The 18,696-nt window shown below is 40.3% G+C and overlaps 1 protein-coding gene across 10 annotated transcripts in view; it reads left to right on the forward strand.

Moving 5' to 3' along the window:
* RNF38 (ring finger protein 38) overlaps positions 1-18,696 on the forward strand; it is a 133,884-nt gene that overhangs the window by 73,463 nt on the left and 41,725 nt on the right. For 5 of the 10 annotated variants that reach the window (XM_065656137.1, XM_065656138.1, XM_065656143.1 and 2 more), the window contains one exon: positions 838-908. In XM_065656137.1, coding sequence (XP_065512209.1) covers positions 838-908 — 71 coding nt within the window. Of the gene's footprint in view, positions 1-837; positions 909-5,503; positions 5,917-6,737; positions 6,778-10,418; positions 10,524-12,076; positions 12,317-18,696 lie in introns of those variants that run through there. The other 5 variants (XM_065656142.1, XM_065656141.1, XM_065656146.1 and 2 more) reach the window with 5 other exon arrangements.

Genomic DNA, 18,696 nt, shown 5'->3' on the forward strand with positions numbered 1-18,696 from the left:
AGATCTTCTGTAACGAAAAATCATGAAATGGTGTAGCCTTATAAATGAAAGTCTTTTTTTCTCCATGCTTTTTAAAAATGGTTTCGTTCAGTATATGCGGGAGGAAGTAATCTTAGGGAAGCATAAATTCCATGATAGCGGTTACTCTACTCCTGTACCTTTTGAGCAAGGAAATGGTAAATTAAATAAAACTACAGCATAAGTAAGAGTTCTGTAAATCTGTTCGAGAATCTATAAGGATACAATTAAACTTTAGTTTGCCTCTTTCCTTGCACAGGAGTCTCAGGAGTGGGGTAAGCCTTTGTAGAGGTATGCTGTCCTTTTTTTACCTAGGCATAAAGAAAGCTATGAAAAAAAGACCTCAAGCAGGCAGAAATTCCACTATAAACAGAACGGATGGAATTAAAACTTTTCTATTTCATGGCTACCCATGGCGCTGAAAATTTTCTGTAGTAGAGGATGTGGGACAGGACTACACTGCCTAAACATGAAGTGTGTAGCTTCTCCTTAGATATATATATATTGCATATGTACTTCATATGTACTTCACTGCATATGTTTGTTTTGATGAACTAGTTTTAATTTCATTCTGTTAAAATGTTTTTTTTTTTTTAAAAATGAAGACATTGGCACACACTGTGCAAAATGTCTCTCTGATGCTGATTCCGTTATCAGAATTAAATGTGTGACTTGTCAGACATAGCTATTTGGTAACTAAATCTCTCTTTTGTGGGGGGAAAAATGAATGTTTGCTAAATATGTCTTTAGCATTCAAAGAAATTGGGTTATCATTTTAATGATATTTTTCTCTTCCCTCCCCTCCACCTTCTTTTGTAGGTAGCATTGGTACACCCTTTCAATGCCACTCAATCCATCAAGATCACATTTGTAATGATGACAGTGACAAGGTGAGGCTTACATAAATGTTTCTTTCACAAGATGCATATGCACTGGGTTTTTCTCTGTATTGCTTGTACTATACAAAGATTGTTTTGTGGGTGTAGCAGTCAGTTTTCAGAGTTACTCTTATAACACTCTCTGGAATATCAAGAAATATATTTTACTCAAGACAATCTTTTAGCCAGTTAAGGAGAAATTGGTCTTTATTACTGTAGTATTTTCCTTTTTGCTTGTGTTCCTTTGCTGTTCTAAACAATTGTGATTTGCCACATTGACATCCTCAGTTAATAAAGACCGGAAATGTTTTTGCTAAATTTTAGGTAAGGCAGGTTATCTTGCTGCTTCTGACTTCAGAGGTTAGAGCCTAGCAAATTGTTCAAAACTTTTTTGCAGTAGCTGTATTTTCCTGTTTCGGAGTTGGGAGCTTAAGGTTTGACAGAGAGGAAGTTTCTGTCTGCTGCTGCAGCCTTAAAACACCAACCAACCTGTCTAGTAGTGTGCAAGTGTTTTCCTAAACTTGTTTTCCCATATTACCAGATTAGCTGGCTTTGAGTCAGTAGAGTGCTGAATGTTAAATATTCAATTATATTTGGATCAGTAGCGTAAGTGTGACATACAGAAGGGAAAAGTTTTGACATTGAACTGCTTGTTGATGGTTTTAGCATAAGCTGTACTGTCCGTAAATAATGTGAATTGATTAACATTAGTTCAACATGTAACGTATGTATTACACTTCATAGTAAACTAACTTTCTGGCTTGACATGTCTATAAAATGGCATGTATTAGTCAAAATTTTAAATGATAGAAGTGGAATGCAACCTGCATGGCAGTGCCTTGATAAGCTCACAAATCCTTGTGTTTTGAAATTCTGGAGTAAGTAATTTTATAGTTGTTCCAGCTTATCCTAGAGCTAGATTTGTTTTCAGTGCAAGTTTCTTGTACAGCTATAGTGCCATGTGTGTTTTTCCCTCTCTTTTTTTCCTCCTTTTTAAAAAAAATTAAATTTTATTTTTAGGTACCATCTTAGATTTGGGGCCTGGTTTAACCTACAGATACTGGTGAAACATGCTATCTAGAACATGGCGAAATTATTCATATTTTAAGTTTCCAGTTGATTAAGGGGTTAACTATTTTCAATATAATTTACTGCCTTTTTTTTTTCTCTGTTCCAAGAAGATTCTTGGGGGAGGAACAAGTGGGGGAAATTTCCTTTCAGGGCCATCCCAGTGCACCAACTTTTCCCTTTTAACATTCTTTTCTGTCATTATATGGAAGATTACCTCTGTGTTAGATTGTCTTCCCTTAGTTTTATTATGTATCAGGGTAATTAAAATGGTTTTAGGTCTTGTTGGAAATTCTATTTGTTAGGTGCTTCACAGATCTGGGGAGAGGGAGTAGGAAGAGCTGTGGCAGCTTACCTGGTTTAAATTTCAGAAGAGTGCAAAGCCTTTTGACTTGTTTAGCATACCACCTGCTGCTATATTAACAGAAGAACTGGGCCACAACTTTACTTTTTTGCATGCTTAGCGATGGTGGGAGAAAACCGTCTTTCTCACTGGTGTTGATTCTGCACCAAATGAAAACTCCCAACTGTAAAAGCTGACTAAGGTTGAACTGGTATAAAAAGCAGAAAGAATGTGGTTTGGGTGTATTTCAAATATATATTTTCCTTCAAACCTCAGTTTTATTGGATAAGAGCTTTGATTTTTCTGTGAGAATACATGAAGCTGTTTGCCTTACCTTTTATAGGAAATTCTAGTTGATCCCTTGATTAAAATTATCACTTGTTTGGAAAACTGGGAACAATTTTCAAAACAGACACCTGTGCTCTTTTCAGATGTGACACTGAACTCTGTGCTGTTGTTTTAAAAGAGAAGCTAGAGCACTAATGCTCAGTTACTGTCACTGGGGCGTGTAAGCTGACTGGATGTCTGTTGGTTTTCCATTTTTTGAAAGGTTGTGTATACGTGTATACCTCTTTTTAAAAAAATCATAAGCAGTGTTTCCTAAAAAGCCGGTTACAATGCTACAATGTTACAATACAATTTTGATTCTCTACCACTCTTTGCTTGTATTTCACACATGCCTATATTTTTGTGTCAGTTTCTGAACTGGTTATTAGTTTCCAGTGTAAATTGATTTGAAAATAAGAGTCCCGATTTATTCTGCCTTTACTAAGAGACAGCACCTGTTCATTTTGGTAGGAATATAATTTAAAGATAAAATGGAGGGTTTCATTTTTTATTTATCTAATAATTTTTATTAATTGTTGGACTTTTGGTATTCATTCTAGAAACTTCATGAAAAGCATGCATTCAGAATAGTTTGACGTATGTTTGATTAGGCAATATGTGTTTTTCCATTAAATAATTCACTGCTCTATGCTTGACTGTGTGTAACCAGTTTTTGCATTACAGGAGAAATGTAAAGGATAGTAATTGACTGGCAATCTGCAATATTTTTTACAGTAGGTTCTCCACAAGGCTAGTCTTCCATTTCTGCAAAACAACATGAGAAAAGTTCTGCACCACACATGATAAAGGAATGTTGCAGTCTTAATGAAAACAGTTCCCAGGCTTCCACCCCAATTACTTAATTTTGTTGACTTGGCACATGAAGATCTTGAATTCCTGTTCAGTGACATCCCCAGGAAACCAAAGTCTAAGATTTTTCATATGTGGCCTCACTGCATTAAGAAGGATGCATCATTGTTGAGGGCATTGTTTGTAGTACTAAGAACCTATTTAATTTTGTAGCACCAAAATCAGTACTTTGCCTCCTGTCTTGTAAAAAGATCTAGTATAGCATAGATAGAGAGTACATTTCCCATTTTACTTGGTATTGCAAAGTGATTATAATTGAGATACATCTTGAAATAATTTTTGCTTTGGAGGAGGGAGCTTTTAAGCCTCAGTGTATTAATGAGGGGACCCTTTTTCATGTTTACTCCTTTATAACTTATTTTCATTTGTTTTACTTTCATAGTATTATTCGTATTATATTTGCTTTCTTATAGTATGTAAGGAATTCTTTTTTGTTCGGTACTTAACGACCTATAGCTACATAATTGGATTCACTATTTCTAACCTTTAAATTTCCCAGGTATAGTTAGTACATCTTCCATTTCTTTAGTAATTTCTTGTTCCTGAACTTAATTTTGTTTGTCTGTCTTGATGGGCACCCAGTTCTCAGTCTGCAATCCAGAGGGCTGTCACATCTTTAAAAAGATGTTATTCACAAGAGGAGAAGTATTTTACGAGTTCTAATCCTAAGAAAATTATCCACTTCTTTGTTTTCCTCTTTGGATGCTGCAGAGTCAGGTAGGATAAGCCTAACAGACTCATCTACAGCTGAACTCAAACAATTCAGGAATTCAGGTATTTTAAGGTCCACCACATTTATTTATGTGTGATCTATAAAATAAGGCTATGTGCACCTCTCGTGGGGAACAGGTGGCAGACAATACACAGAAAAATGGGAATACTATAAGGAATTTCTTTTGCCCCCTCTGATTTCAAAACTGCAAAAAAATCTTCCTGCCCATTTAGGACAGCACTAATTGATTCCTCTTGGTATGTGGCATCTGCCCCTTGCCCTTAGTTTCAGTTAATTCTGCCAGTTCTTGCTGAGTAGCTTAATGCCATTTTCATTTCACATCTGGCAGCTGCAAGGATATGACTTACTGATTTTAAACCACTTTCATGCCTGGTGAATTATCTCTTTTAGAGCATTAATTTTATATATCTAGAGCAGAGGGTTTATTTTCTTTTCCAGGATCACATTTGGGGAAACTTTAATTAGACTGAAGTACAGAGAATGTAGGCAGGTTTGAGAGGTGAAAATAGTTAGAGTGATGATATCTTATTTAAGGGGAATAGCTTGAGTAAATAAATGATACCTCATTTGTTGCTTTTGCTGAGCAGTTCTGCATTGAGAGAGTCTCCGTGTGGCACTGGTAGCAAAAGGCTGATCGTGTTTCTCTAACGATTCATCAGCAGGTGACGTTGCCCCTGTGGGTTTTGTTTACTTTTTCTAGTCAGTCTCACCCGCTCCTGCACATCAGGAAAGCAGATAAAAATCCAGAGGCCGTAAGTACGAGCCGGGCGAATTGCAGGCGGCCGTCGTTGAGAGGCTCGATGGCTTTTGTGGAGTTTCGCTTTTGAATACAGAGTACTTCGCTCCTGTGAGCACCCCGCCGGTGGTCGCGGCCCGTACTCCCGCGGCACAGCCGTCCCGCAGGGGTGGTTCCCACGCTCCCTGCTGTCCGGGTGCTTCAGTCCCGCGCACACAGGCCTGCACGGCGGCGGTTGTGTTTCGGTTTAAGCTGTGGCGGCGGGGACGCGCCGTCGGAGCGGGAGTCCGCCTAGCGCTGTCCGCGCTGCTGTGGCGGCGGCGGAACGCCGAGCTGCGCCGCGGCCTGTTCCCCGCCGCCGCTCGCGCAGGTGGCGCGGAGCGACAAACCGAAACTGAATCGGGAAAGGGGCTGCGCCCTCGTGCCCCTGTACACGGCGCTCCGCCCCCGGCCGCTGACAAGGGGAAGAGCGACTTCAGTCGCAGCGCGCAGGCGCCCCAGGTTTCCGCGTCTCCCCGCCGCCGGGAGGGCATGGGTTGGCTGTCTCGCCTCCCGTTCGGCCCGTGACGTTGGGAGGCCGGCCCCCCCGCCGCCCCCAGGCTGCAAACAAAGAACGCGGCGCGTCGCGGCCTGTGGGGCGGGGCCGGCCGAAGAGTGACGTCACGCCCCCGCGGAGCCGGCGGGGTGCGCGGGAGCGGAGCATGGCGCGTGGCCGCGGTCCCGGGCCGCGGGAGCAAGGGACGGGGGCGCGGGCGCAGAATGGGCGCGGGGCGCGCGGGGGACTCGTCCTCTGATGGGCGGAGGACGCTGGGCCGGCGCTCCCTAAGCGATCGCGCGGGAAGGTGCGGTAGGCCCGGCCCGGGCGGCAGCAGCAGGGAACCCGGCCGACACGACAGGAGGCGGTGCGGCAGCCTTGACGGTGACGGCGGGGGCGCGGCCCCAGGTACCGGGGAACGGGAGGGATGGGAAGTAGCGGTGGAGGAGGGCGGCGGGCCCTGTGGGGGCGGGGCCTCAGTATCACCGCCCGGTGCCCCTCACTCGTTCGGCCGAGGAGAGGAAGAGCACCGGGCCCGGTTCTGTTGCTCCGCCGTGCGTAAGCGTAGCGAGGAAACGAGTCCGCGCGGCCCGGGCACGGGGGCGCCGCCGGGAAGCCCAAGCGGCCCCGTGGGCCAGCGTGGAAGCTGCGCTCCCAGGGGATGTGTCCTGCACCTGGACCAGGGCTCGGCGGAGTCAGTTAGGAGGACATAAGCATTCGATCCTCTTAAAATTGCTTTATCTGCCTTGGAAAAAGGTAGAACTGGAACTGTGCACTGTTCTCAAGAAGACGAGCAGGTTCAATGTGCTGTGTGCAAGGAGGTAGCGAGTATTTCTGAAGCACTGAACACCTGATTATCTTCCCATTTTTATAGTAAACTGAAGTTCCTCGGTGTCTCTCAAGTTAGTTGAGAAAAAACAACTGTGCAAGCAAACATTGATGCTAGCAAGCATATTTTCTAGGGCATTCTGTTAGTATTTTTTAGTACGTATGAGTTAATTCCTGTATAATATGAGGGGGATTTTTTTATACTTAGACCAGAAATATGCTTCTTTTTCTTCAAGAAGTGTATTTTAAAACTGAAGATGCATTGAGATGTTTTCCAGAGACATCAATTTTAAGTTGTAACTGTTTATAGCAAGGAATTTAGTTATTACTTACACAGAAGTTCATTGAACAGTAAGTCAGGAGAGTGTTTATGAATATATAGCATTTCCCTTTTGAAACAGGTTTTGAGGAGTAACATTTGGAGCAAGTGCATATGTTCTGGTAAGTTTTTCAAACATATAGTAAAGCAACTGGAATGGTAAGATGAACATGATTACTAATAGTCTGCCTTATCCAAGTGTTGCTCACTACTTGATTAGGTGTTACTGCTGACATGCTGCTTCTTAAATGCTATTCACTGAGGTAGCTACTTTGGGTTTCAGTTGCCCAATTTATAGAATTTATCCATATCCTGGCCATTTTGCTGTTTGCTGGCCCGACAGACTCCTTAACTGCTTGGCAGCACTGCAGAAATTGAAAATAGAAACCCATTTTCCCTCCAAGGAGGTATTGCAGCTGTGGTATTAGAGACTCGCTGTTCTAAGAAAGAGGAAAAAACTACATTTGGATACTTATGTTTGCAGTAAGAAAAAAGAGAGTGCAGTTGTTGAGCATCAAGTGAGAGCAAACAGGTACCATGGCAGATTTAATGGGTGGTGAAAGTTTGATAATGTTGTTGATCTTCCTTAATCACCATATCTCTAGGAAAAAACCCTATGCATACATAGGATAACAATGTGAAGGTTTCCAGGGAGTTGTTACCAGGAAATGGTACATGTTAAGAATGGGAATTGCGAGAAGCGGTATATGAACAAAAGGGGCTTATGAATTAGTTATCTCAAGATTCTCTTGTGTGAAACTTATTTTGTCATCTCCCTGTCTTATAAAGCATGTTAAGCATTATTTGCATCTGGTTCACTTTGATTTTTTTTTAAATAAAAATATAATAAATACTAAATTGAAGTTGCAATTTTATTAGTCCTTGCTTTGCACCTGCAGTGGTGTAATAGACACAGTATATAATTGTCTTTTCTTTTTCTGAAATATATGCTTTTGGCTCAGAAGCTGGAGTCGGTAGCATTGGCGCTATGGTGATTTGTATAGTTTATGCGTCAGCTTATCTAAATACATTTTTTCAGTAAAGTTTATTGACACTATAATAGGAGATATATTATTTAAAATCATGTTGTTGATGAAGCCAAGTTAGTTTTTCAACTCTTTCCTGAGAAAGTCTTTAAGAATGAAATGGTTTCTATGCAAGCTCTTTATTAGAGTATGAAAAATGATGCAGTCAGGAAGACAAGTTCCTTCTTCAGGGCTACTGTTAACTTGAAACTTAAATTGTAGTCTTGTTGCATTTCAGAGCTGTTGTACATGTTTGTCCATGAAAACTACATGGGCTAAATTGCTAATGAATCTAATGAGAATTTGTACAGAGTGAGTCTTAGACTTCTAAAGGTTTTCTCACTTAATCCATGTATGTAACCCTACACCCCCAGCCCCACTCTCCCCAGAGGGATTTGAAAAGTAGGAATAAGGGTACAGGTAGGATGTGAAACTTCTGTTTTCCTATTTTTAGTCAGAGAATTGTTTTGACTGTGGAGTACTAATTCTTGAAACTTCTGGAAAGACACACGTTTGGGTTAAGTTGTTTATGCAGAAATGCAGCTTGTGGTTTCCTTCTCTATGTAAGCATCTGTATTGAATTAAATAATCTAATAGGTGTATTTAAATACTATTGCAGTCAAAGCTTGTCTAGGTCTCTGATTTAACAGGATGATTTTTCATGGCTTTTACTCTTAAGCTTCACTTGCAAGTGGGTAGATTCCTCTTCTACTAAGCTCTCGGAGGTTCAAGGAAAACTTCCTTTGCGTTTTGGTGCCCTCTACTGGTTCCTGTTTGCCAGAACATCGAAAGCAAGGGTGGCTTTTTTGTCTTTAACAGCAGCAGCTCTTTCTTTTCCCTTCTGATTGTTTTTAAAGAAAAAAAGAAAAAAAAGGAGGCCGTTTTGTACTGTATGTATTTTGCTGATTGCTGTCTAGCCGATTTGTCTGGATTGCAGTGGAACTATTCCTCACAGGGTAGAAAAGTAGTTAAGCAGCATAAATCTTTCTCACCTTGTGTCTTCTGTAGGCATTCCAGCTGTAAAAAGCCTGGTGCCTTTACTCTTCCCCTCTCACAAAAATAGAGATTTTCTCTCTTTAATGTCCACGATTCCTGGTTCTTAGTGAATGTGTGTTAGACTTACTGCCCTAGAACTTTCTACTTCCTGATTCACTTTCAATAACAGTGGTTTTTGTGTTTCTCACTACAACCTCAGATACTATAAAAAGTGAGTTCATGTGAGAGCCACTATACATGCTTTATTTTGCTTGCCCTTTCACCTTGTCAGACTTGCAGGTTTGTTCCTGTCCCCAAAATCTGTGAACACCTTTGTCCTAGGCAAACTCAGCAATTGCATGAACCTCAACCCTACCCTTTTTCCAGAGCCTCTTACCTTAGATTTGTGGTCTGTCTTTGTCAGCTCTGTTTGTTTCTGACAGAACTGGCCAAATTTTTCTTTCGCATTGCAGTGAGAGGAAATAATCTACTGAGCAGGGTTGAGAACATTCATGGCACAACTTATTGTGCTGCTGAGCAGATGCTTTGTCTGTCAGTCTTCATGAAAGCTTTAGGAGATGGCCTTCTCTCTAGACAAAAATTGAGAACTTTTCTTCCTTGTTCAGGTTATATCTCTAGATGATCTGTGTTGGGATTCTTCTTTTAAAAAGCTGTGATGTGCTGTATGTTTTTTATAAGCTGCATTTTCAAAATCTGATTCTTAGAAATCAGTCTCCTGCAAAGACATTTAAAACTATTTTGTTGGTACGTACTGGGAGAGGGCATTTTTGGTTTTGTGTCCTCTGTGTGTAAGTCTTTTGGGAAAACATGGGTACCGATTATAAAACAAGAGGGGAAATGAAAAGGTTGGAGACACAAAAGAGTAGAAACAGATATTCATTTTAAATAAGGTCCTGGGAGGAACTTCTGAGGATTAATAGCAAAGTTCGAAGTGGGTGAATATGAATTTGAGAAAAGTGTTCAGATGTGAACACAAAGAGTCTGACAAGACTAGTTAGCATTTGGTAATTTTGTATGTGAGTATAGGTTAGAGACCATGTGTGAAGCTTTCTTCCTTTTTATTCTCAGTTTCTTTATTGTATCAGAGAACAGTCAGAGCACTCTTCCTCAAATTCAAATACAGAGACCTAGTACAGTGTTTGTATTCTTCAGCTCTGCTTTCAATATGTGAATGTTTACCTGTATCTGTAGTGGAAGTATGACTTAACAGTTCATGGCTGTGATGATAACTTTGTTCAGCATAGGGCAGAGCTTGAGATTGTATAAAAAAGTACACATCTCACTGATTTTTTTGCATGTTTTAAATTCTCATGTCATTTTTCTCCTTAGTAAAGAGGTAGGATGAGATCTGAGAAATCAGGAAACCATGCTTATTTGAGTGGGGGAGTGTGGGTTTTTCCTTCATATATCATCTGATGCATATAATGTAGTGTGGGGTTTTTTTAATATAAAACTTACTCTGACTTTGTGTGATAATAATCCTATTTTCTAAAGTAAATTAGAAGATTTACACAAGTATAAGCTATTTTTTGAAGCTGAGGACCTGCAGTGTTTTCTCATGTTCCTCTTTTAGGTTAATTTAGCAGAAAATATCATTTCTTTCTTGGTTTTGCTGTTTCACATAATTTGGCACTTGGATTAAGAGGATTGAGTACTCTACTCATTACATCCCCTTGTGAGGATTATATACGTGTTTCATGACCTCTGTTAGATGACAGCCTCCCAATATGTGTATTTTGTAGGGGCAGAAGAACCAGCCGCTGTCGCAGCAGTTAATCTGTTCACAGGGCCTGTGGCAAGTCTGACGCATACAAAAATGAAGTTCTACAAGCTACTGAGGGCAAAAGGTGTGTTCAAATCTCAACTAATGGAGAAGAACAATTTTTTCTAAAACTTTATTAAACAACTCTATTGACTTATAGAAGCTGTTAGTAAAAATAAAATGGCCCGTGTGTGTTTAAAACAAGTATTCTGTAATATGTAGTGTGTAGTCTAAATATGTTGAGCTTTAAAAAGAATCACAGAATCACTTACATTGGAAAAGACCCTTAAGATCACAGAGTCCATCCACTAACCTACCACTGCCAAACTCACCATTAAACCACATCCCTAAGCACCATGTCTACACATCTTTTGAATTCTTCAGGGATGGTGACTCAACCACTTCCCTGGGCAGCCTGTTCCAGTGCCTGATAACCCGTCCGGTGAAGAATTTTTTTCTAATATCTGATCTAAACCTCCTCTGGTGAAACTTGGGGACATTTCCTCTTGTCTCATCACTTGTTACTTGGGAAAAGAAACCAGCACCCTCCATGCTACAACCTCCTTTCAGGTAGTTGTAGAGGGTGATATGGTCTCCCCTGAGCTTTTCTCCAGGCTAAACAGCCGCAGATCCCTCAAACAACTCTCATGAGACTTGTTGTCTACATGCTTCACCACCTTCATTGCTCTTCAATGAACTCACTACAGAACTTCAATGTCTTTCTTGTAGTGAGGGGCCCAAAACTGAACAACTATTTGAGGTGTGACCTCACCAGTGACAAGTACAGGGGCACTATCTCTTCCCTAGTCCTGCTGGCTACACTATTTCTGATACAAGCCAGGATGCTGGTGGCCTTTTTGGCCACCTGGCCACACTGCTGGCTCATATTCAGCCAGCTGTTGACCAACACTCCCTGGTCCTTTTCTCATGGGCATCTTTCCAGACACTCTTCCCTGAGCCTGTAGTACTGCCTGGGGTTGTTGTGACCCAAGTGCATGACCCAGTACTTGGCCTTGTTGCATCTCATGCAGTTTGCCTCAGCCCATCAATCCAGTCTGTCAAGATCCTTCTGTAGAGCCTTCCTACCCTCCAGCAGATCAATGCTCCTGCCCAACTTGGTGTTGTCTGCAGACTTACTGAGGGTGCACTGACTCCCCTCATCCAGATCATTGATAAAGGTACTAAAGAGAACTGGCCCCACTACTGAGTCCTGGGGAACATGTCTTATGAGTGTCCACCAAGTGGATCTAGGTCCATTCACCACAACTCTTTGGGCTGGGCTACCCAGCCAGTTTTTTACACAGCGAAGCATATGGCCATCCAAGCTCTGAGCTGCTGCTTTCTCCAGGAGAATGTTGTGGGAAACAGTGTCAAAGGCTTTACTAAAGTCCAAGTAAACAATTGCTTAAACAGAATCCTAGATTTGAGCTTGTTAAGGATGGTTCTGCAGTGTATAAACATGTAGTGTTTTGCCGTATAAATAAATCCCTTTTTTTGCGAAATTGGTTAACAAGATGGTAACCATGACATTATGCTCAGTGGACATACCATTGTGTTCAGTCATTTGTTGGTGATACAGAGAGATTACTTGTCCTAAACCGTATGAATGATAAAGTAAAGCCTTTGTATTTGTTTCAGCTGTGAAAATTTTCTTTTATGTGGGAGATGGCCTGGAAGAAGGAAAGGATAAATTAAGTGTCAGAAATGAGAGAAGCAGAGAACTGAACTGCAGGGTGAGAGGAGCCCTGTTACTTGGCTGTTGGAGACTGGTGTGACAGTTACATACTACAATTGTTGCAGCTGTATTATGTGCCCTTTGGAATGTGTTTTCTCCTTCCTTTTGTGGGATGTCCCCAGAGAAGAAGGACATTGAAAAAGGTAGAACTTAGAGTGCCTTATTCTTAGAATTACCCTGTTTCCCAAAAAATAATACCTACCCTGAAATAAGCCCTAGCATGATTTTTCAGGATTTTTGAGGATGCTCAAAATATAAGCCCTACTCCAAAAATAAGCCCTAGTTACAGTTCATAATAAAAAAGTCAATTTAAATAGTGTCCAGGCAGCTGTACGTGTAAAAAAGTAAAATTAATTGGCAATAGAATGCAGCAGGACATAGACCCTTCACCAAGAAAAGCAGACACCCCCAAAAGAATCACACTCAAAAGACCCCATGAGACACAAAACAATAAGAGCTGACAAGTGCCGGGCTCTTACACACAGATTGGGTCACTCGTGTCACAGGCATGTTTCAGGCTGTGCGGTCCCTTGGCGTTCCAAATCAAGAGTATTTGTTAAAGCTTCAAATTTCTAGCAATGTGGAGAGACTGGAAGCATGTAGTGAGTTAACTGTGGTACATTCCTGAAGAAATTAGATGCTCAATTTCTGAGAACACATAATAACTGCATTATACACAGAAATTTTTAGCAGTATGGTATGCTAAGCAGAGACATACATCTTTTGCTAACACAGCTCAGTGTTGTGATAACAAGGCCAGTGAAGGCAGCCAAATGTGAATATGCTTTACCACAATAGGTGTTGGGGTATTATGCCAGTAGTCCTTTTCCTAGGAACAAATTTCTAGTGCTGACTTGCCTTTGTGCCCATTGCAGTAAGGACATCAGTTACAGCAGTGTAACATTAATATTGGTGTAAATGTAATCTCTGGAGACTGAAGGTTGGGGAGGATTGATTTAAATCATTGATGATAATTGCTGCTTAAAATGTATTCTTTTGCCAAAAAATTGGTTTATTCCTTTGTTCACTAGTTCAGATGCTTGGGTAGCAGTATGCCTCAGTTCAATGTTTGGATATTCTTTGACGCTTTGTCAAAAAATATGGTCAGCTTAACGTTAATTTACCTGAATAAGAAGTCGCCGTGCTCAAATGCTAGTTTGTCTATGTATGTATATTGTGTTTCATATGTGTGTGCATGCTTGTGTGTATATATATCTACAGTTTAATGTGGGGAAAAATACTAAGTTGAAAGAATGTGGTTTGCTTTAGAATTGTCTTAATTACCCCGGTCTCTGTTGATGTACCTGTATGTTAGTTTCACATGCCTAAATGAAAAATCATTACTGAATACCTACTGCATGTTCAAACTATATGTAGAGAAGACTTAAGTATGAAGACAGCTTTGAGCCAGACTTCTCTTCAGACTCTTTGTCCCATCCAGCTAAAAGAGCAGAATTATTTTTCGAATTGAAAACTTGATCTTTTTCAAATGTGGTTATGTCTGTTTCAGTGTATTTTGTGACATTTAAAATAATTTCTTTACAGTAATGAACATATTTTAGTGGTACACATGCAAAGTTTAATGTGTTTCAGTCTTGTATATAGGGAAATTAGTCCTCTTTTTGTAGCTGCAAATTTGTGATTTTACTTAAAGACTCATCTTCTGTTTTATTTATATACCAAAATAGGAATTCAGGACTATGTATGCTAAGAAGTTGTTGTTAACACTGTCTCCTAAAATGGCACTTTCCGTATTCTGTTAAGTGGTACTGATGTCAAAACATGGACGCTTTAACTCAGATCTTGATAGGTAATTTGGAGATGAACTGGTAGGAAATGGTGAACTGAAAAATATTTAAAAATCTTATTGGTTATTAGGACTATTTGTTGCAAAATTTTTAAACTTTCTGATTTTAAGAAAGCAGGCTTGCAAATACTTAGTGAGATGCTAAATGTATGTAACAGGTTTTGCTTACTACCATAGTACATGTTAACTGCAGGAAACGTGCAGAAACAGCACAAATTATTTTCCATTTCTGGTCACCTACACCATTGACAAAGTTGAGTTCAAAACTGAGACCATAGATTGATATTTTAAAGTAAAATCAGTATATTTCAAATAAGTTTGTTCTTTAATAGAGAGCAAGATATAGCTGAGGGTTTTTTTTTCCCGTATTGAAGTGTGGCTGGTGTTTTGGATTTTGAGAGGTATAGATCTCTATCTGTAAAAAACACCATAATGTGATATGAAAATACATACTATCCTTTTTTTGTGAGTTTAGCACAATTTAAATTGCTTTGATTTATTTTTCTGAAAAATTATAGCAAAATCTTTTTATATTCAAAGGATTCTTATTTGCATGCAGCAACTAGTGCAAGAAATAGCAAATACTAATAAAATTCAGTTTGCAGAACTTTGAGATGGCTGTGTCTGTTTCTTTGATTCTTAAACCTATTTTGGTATTAGAAAAGGAGTTGCTTCAGTTGTGATACACGGCTTGCACTGTCGTTTTTGTGTGAACAGTAGAACATGAACACAAGAAATGTATAGTCCTACTAAACACAGTTTGCTTTTTTATTCTTGTTGAGAGTGGTGCTGTGTGCCAGATAGGATCCTAAGATTTTTACATTTTTTTAATGTTCTCGTGCATTTTAAATTCACATGCAGTGAGGACAGATTCCAGCATTTGGTATGAGAAATTGACACCTAAGAATCAAAATCTTAACACTGTTTAAAATATTTATTGTGTGAAACTTCAGCACTTTAGGCTTAGCGGTCTCTTAGTGTTGCTTCTTGAGTCTCCTAAACACCCAGTTAAATGCGAATTGCATTTCAGAGAAGGAAGTAATACAGAGAAAACCCTAGAAATGACTGTCAGCTTGATGTTGAATAAACAACAAATTAGATATTCAGATTATTATTATGTTCTGATAATAAGTAAAATGAAGAGATGCATTTGGTGGTATATATTCTATGCTTTGGTATGCATTTACTATTGCATGCCTCAGATCTTTTGCAGAAACACTTCACATGGAGGTTTCATTGTCAGTTCTGGTTGCTGAGGAACAATATTGGCCATTGTGCTTGCGGTCAGTAAATAATGATTAATGCTATTATCATGAGTGAATTATGGATGGCCCAGAATGATTACTGGTGATTGTTCTTGGTACAGTTGTTAGATACAGAAACAACCTGAGAGATACATACCATCATAGCTTTGAAACACAAAAGAATTAGATGGACTTTACATCCTCTTTATACCATGTTTGGTAGTGTTGCTCCTATTTTACAAGTTGTGTTCTGTTACTAAATAGTGTGTGCATTTTCACTGTTTCACTATCAGAATGGCTTTTTAATTCTCAAAAATTGTTAAGAAATCTGATATATTTTAACCTGCTACAGCAGTTTTATGGCAACCTGACGTTATTGTAGATGGGTTTCCATTTTAAGATGGAGCTACTGTTTTTTTCTTACCACATGGTGATATTTCAAAAGCAAGTTAGAGGAAATATTGTAGGTTTTCTTTCAGAGTGGAGTCTCTGTGTCTAGGAGTTGAAATACAGAATGTTTTCTCCGCAAACCCACGGAGAGGGCACCTACAGGGGTTTTCTTCTGAACTACTTGTTTTTTCTGCTCCTTTTAAATACTTGGATGTGGTGTTCGATTGAGAACATGTACTCACAGGGATACTTTGTGTCTCAAGAGCAGAGCTTGGAGCTCTACCCCAAAGTACTGTTTGAGTTGTGCTTTACTTCTTCCACAGTATAACACTTCTAAAAGCCTAGTGTTTAACACAGAGTGAAAATCAATTGCTGCTTTCCTTTGTGCTGTTTTAGAATCACAGAATGTCTTGAGTTTTGGAGAGACTTACAGGGGTCATTTGGTTCGACCTCTGCTCAAGCAGGGCCACCTAGAGCCAGGTGCCCAGGACTATGTCCAGACAGCTTTTGAAGATCTCCAAGGAGGGAGACTCCACAACCTCTGTGGGCAACCTGTGCCAGTGCTCAGTCTAGTCACCCTCACAGAATAAGCATTTCCTCATGTTCAAATGGAGCCTCCTGTGTTTGAGTCTGTGCCCATTGCCTCTTGTCCTGTCACTGGGCACCATTGAAAAGAGTCTGGCTCTCTCTTCTTTTCAGCCTCCTCTTCAGGTATTTTCACACATTGATGAGATCCCTTCTGAGCCATCTCTTCTCCAGGCTGAACAATCCCAGCTCTCTCATCCTTTCCTCATAGGAGAGATGCTCTAGTTGCATAATCATCTTTGGGGCCCTTTGTTGTACTCTCTTGAGTATGTCCATGTCTCTCTTGTTCTGGGAAGCCCAGAACTGGACACAGTACTCCAGGTGCTACCTCTTAAGACTTTTGGGCCTACTTCAAGAATTGGCTCATTTTGGCCTTCCTTTCAGACACCTGATTTGTTTGAGCCAGCTTTCACATTTGGGAAGAACTGTATTTCTTTACCAATTTTCATTAGACCAAACTCAGATTACCTTAGTGCTCTTTCATCAGGAAGTTGTCTTGTATGTGCCCAGGAGCTGCGTTTCGAAGTTGGCTCTTGGTCACAGCTCTGAAATCAAAGCTTGGCTAGAAAAAATTTTCTCAGAATGTTAATGGTAGTGATGTTTTACAGTAAAATCTGAATGAGACTTTGAAAACATCTGATGCATTGTTTAAAGCAGTTGTCTTGAATGTTTACATTCTAGGGTTTGTATTTGGTGCCTGGAGGATGCATGGTGTGGACAGCAATATTAGAATTTTTTTCTCATCATACTTCCACTTTACCAGTCTGATGTAGCAGATTGTGCTCATTATCAACAGCCATACAATTTTCCAGTTCTTACCAGAGGAGTCATGGTGTCTATTCCAGACATTCTTTTATTCACGACAACAGGTAAAATGGTGATTTGAATGATGGTGGGTTGAAGCAGAATTGTTAATCCTGCTTAACACTGCAGAAGCTGAGCAAGCAGTATTTTGTGCTCTAGCTGAATGGCACATAGTTGGCAAGATGAAAAAGATGACTGTATTAACCGGTGTGACTAAGCCAGCAAAACTCTTGGGGCAAACCCAATTATACTGGCCAAAGATTCTGACTCCTGGTGTTTATTCTGTCAGCTAAAGTTCCTCTAAAGCTCAAATTCCTCTAAATAGCTTTTTGCCAGTAAAAGCTGTGTGTCTTTGCAGTATGATTCTGCTGGCAAATCTTTATACATAGACAAGTCCTTTGTTATGCAGCCCCGTGTCCAACTGGATAACCTTTGTTTATTTTGTCTTGGAAAAAACACATCTGTCAGGCTTGGAAGCAGTCTGTGTTTCCATAAAATCTGTAACTTTTTTGCCACTTGTGGCACAGGACTCTTAATTTGTTGCACATACCTGTTTCCTTTTGGTAGCTCCTTCCTAGATTTAGTTAGGGCTAGAATTTAAAGAGTATATTTAGAAGACATGTCAAGCCTTATGTATAAACCCCAGGAGCCTTTTGTCTGTCAGCTTAAAAGCTAATATGATCACACTTTTTTCCTGCTGTTTTCTTTTTTTCCCACTGTTAACACAAAACGGAGGGGCAGATCCCTCAGGAGTGAGGCACAACCCTCAGCAAGAGAAAGCTTTGGCTTTGATGAAAGCCTGGCCTTACCACAAGGGGAGCGCTGGGACACCAGTGATAATCAAATGGGGGCCCAGCGCAGTGGAGCCCTGGTTGGGATTGGTTACCATTGGTTACCATGACATCAAGATAAGATATGTTTAGGACTGTACATACTCAGATGGGGGAGGTAAACTATCCTGGTTTACTGTAACAAAGCCTTCTCGCACCCTATGCCCGCCTTTTTAATTTTTTCTTAAATATTCTTGTTTAGTACAAGAGGTGAGGGGCTGTTGGGTTTTTTCCTTGTCCTCCTTAGTTTTTACCATTTTCAGAAGTAGTCTTTGTCTTAGTCTTCCTGGACTGTAGTATCTGACAGTATCTTTACAGTTTTTGTTTGTATCATTAGTGGAAGAGTTGTGTGATTTGTGTAAGGGTATGTGGAAGGAGAGAGCATCTGCTTATGTGAGTGTATCTGGTCAAGGACCTTTTCCATGCCAAAAGGGGATAATAAGAAATTGATGAAGGTGTGTGGAATGTGGGAATGTTTATTTCACTGTGATTATTTGATCTGACACCTTGTCAAATGGGATTATAAGGAAAATGGGGAAGCCATAAGCAAAATATACAGACAAACCTGCCAGACAAACAAGGGAGACAAAGACAATGAACAGACCTGATCAGTCACACTAACTGATGGGCTATCGAGAAACCACGTGCAAACAAGGACTTTGTGACTGATGAAGATGCAAACCCGAGGGTCCAGGATGCTGGAGGGGTTCAGTGGGACTATGCCAGGGGAGGAGGCAATGTGCAGGGGAATGGAGTTGGGGAGAGACAAAATGTGGCTAGACACAAAAGGGGCCAATCATGTAAGCTGTGGCCAGTCTTTACATTTGTCTGGCTGTGCCTGATCACAGCAGTCTGTCCTGTTT

This window comes from Caloenas nicobarica, chromosome Z (assembly GCF_036013445.1).
Source record: "Caloenas nicobarica isolate bCalNic1 chromosome Z, bCalNic1.hap1, whole genome shotgun sequence".
Lineage (NCBI taxonomy): Eukaryota > Metazoa > Chordata > Aves > Columbiformes > Columbidae > Caloenas > Caloenas nicobarica.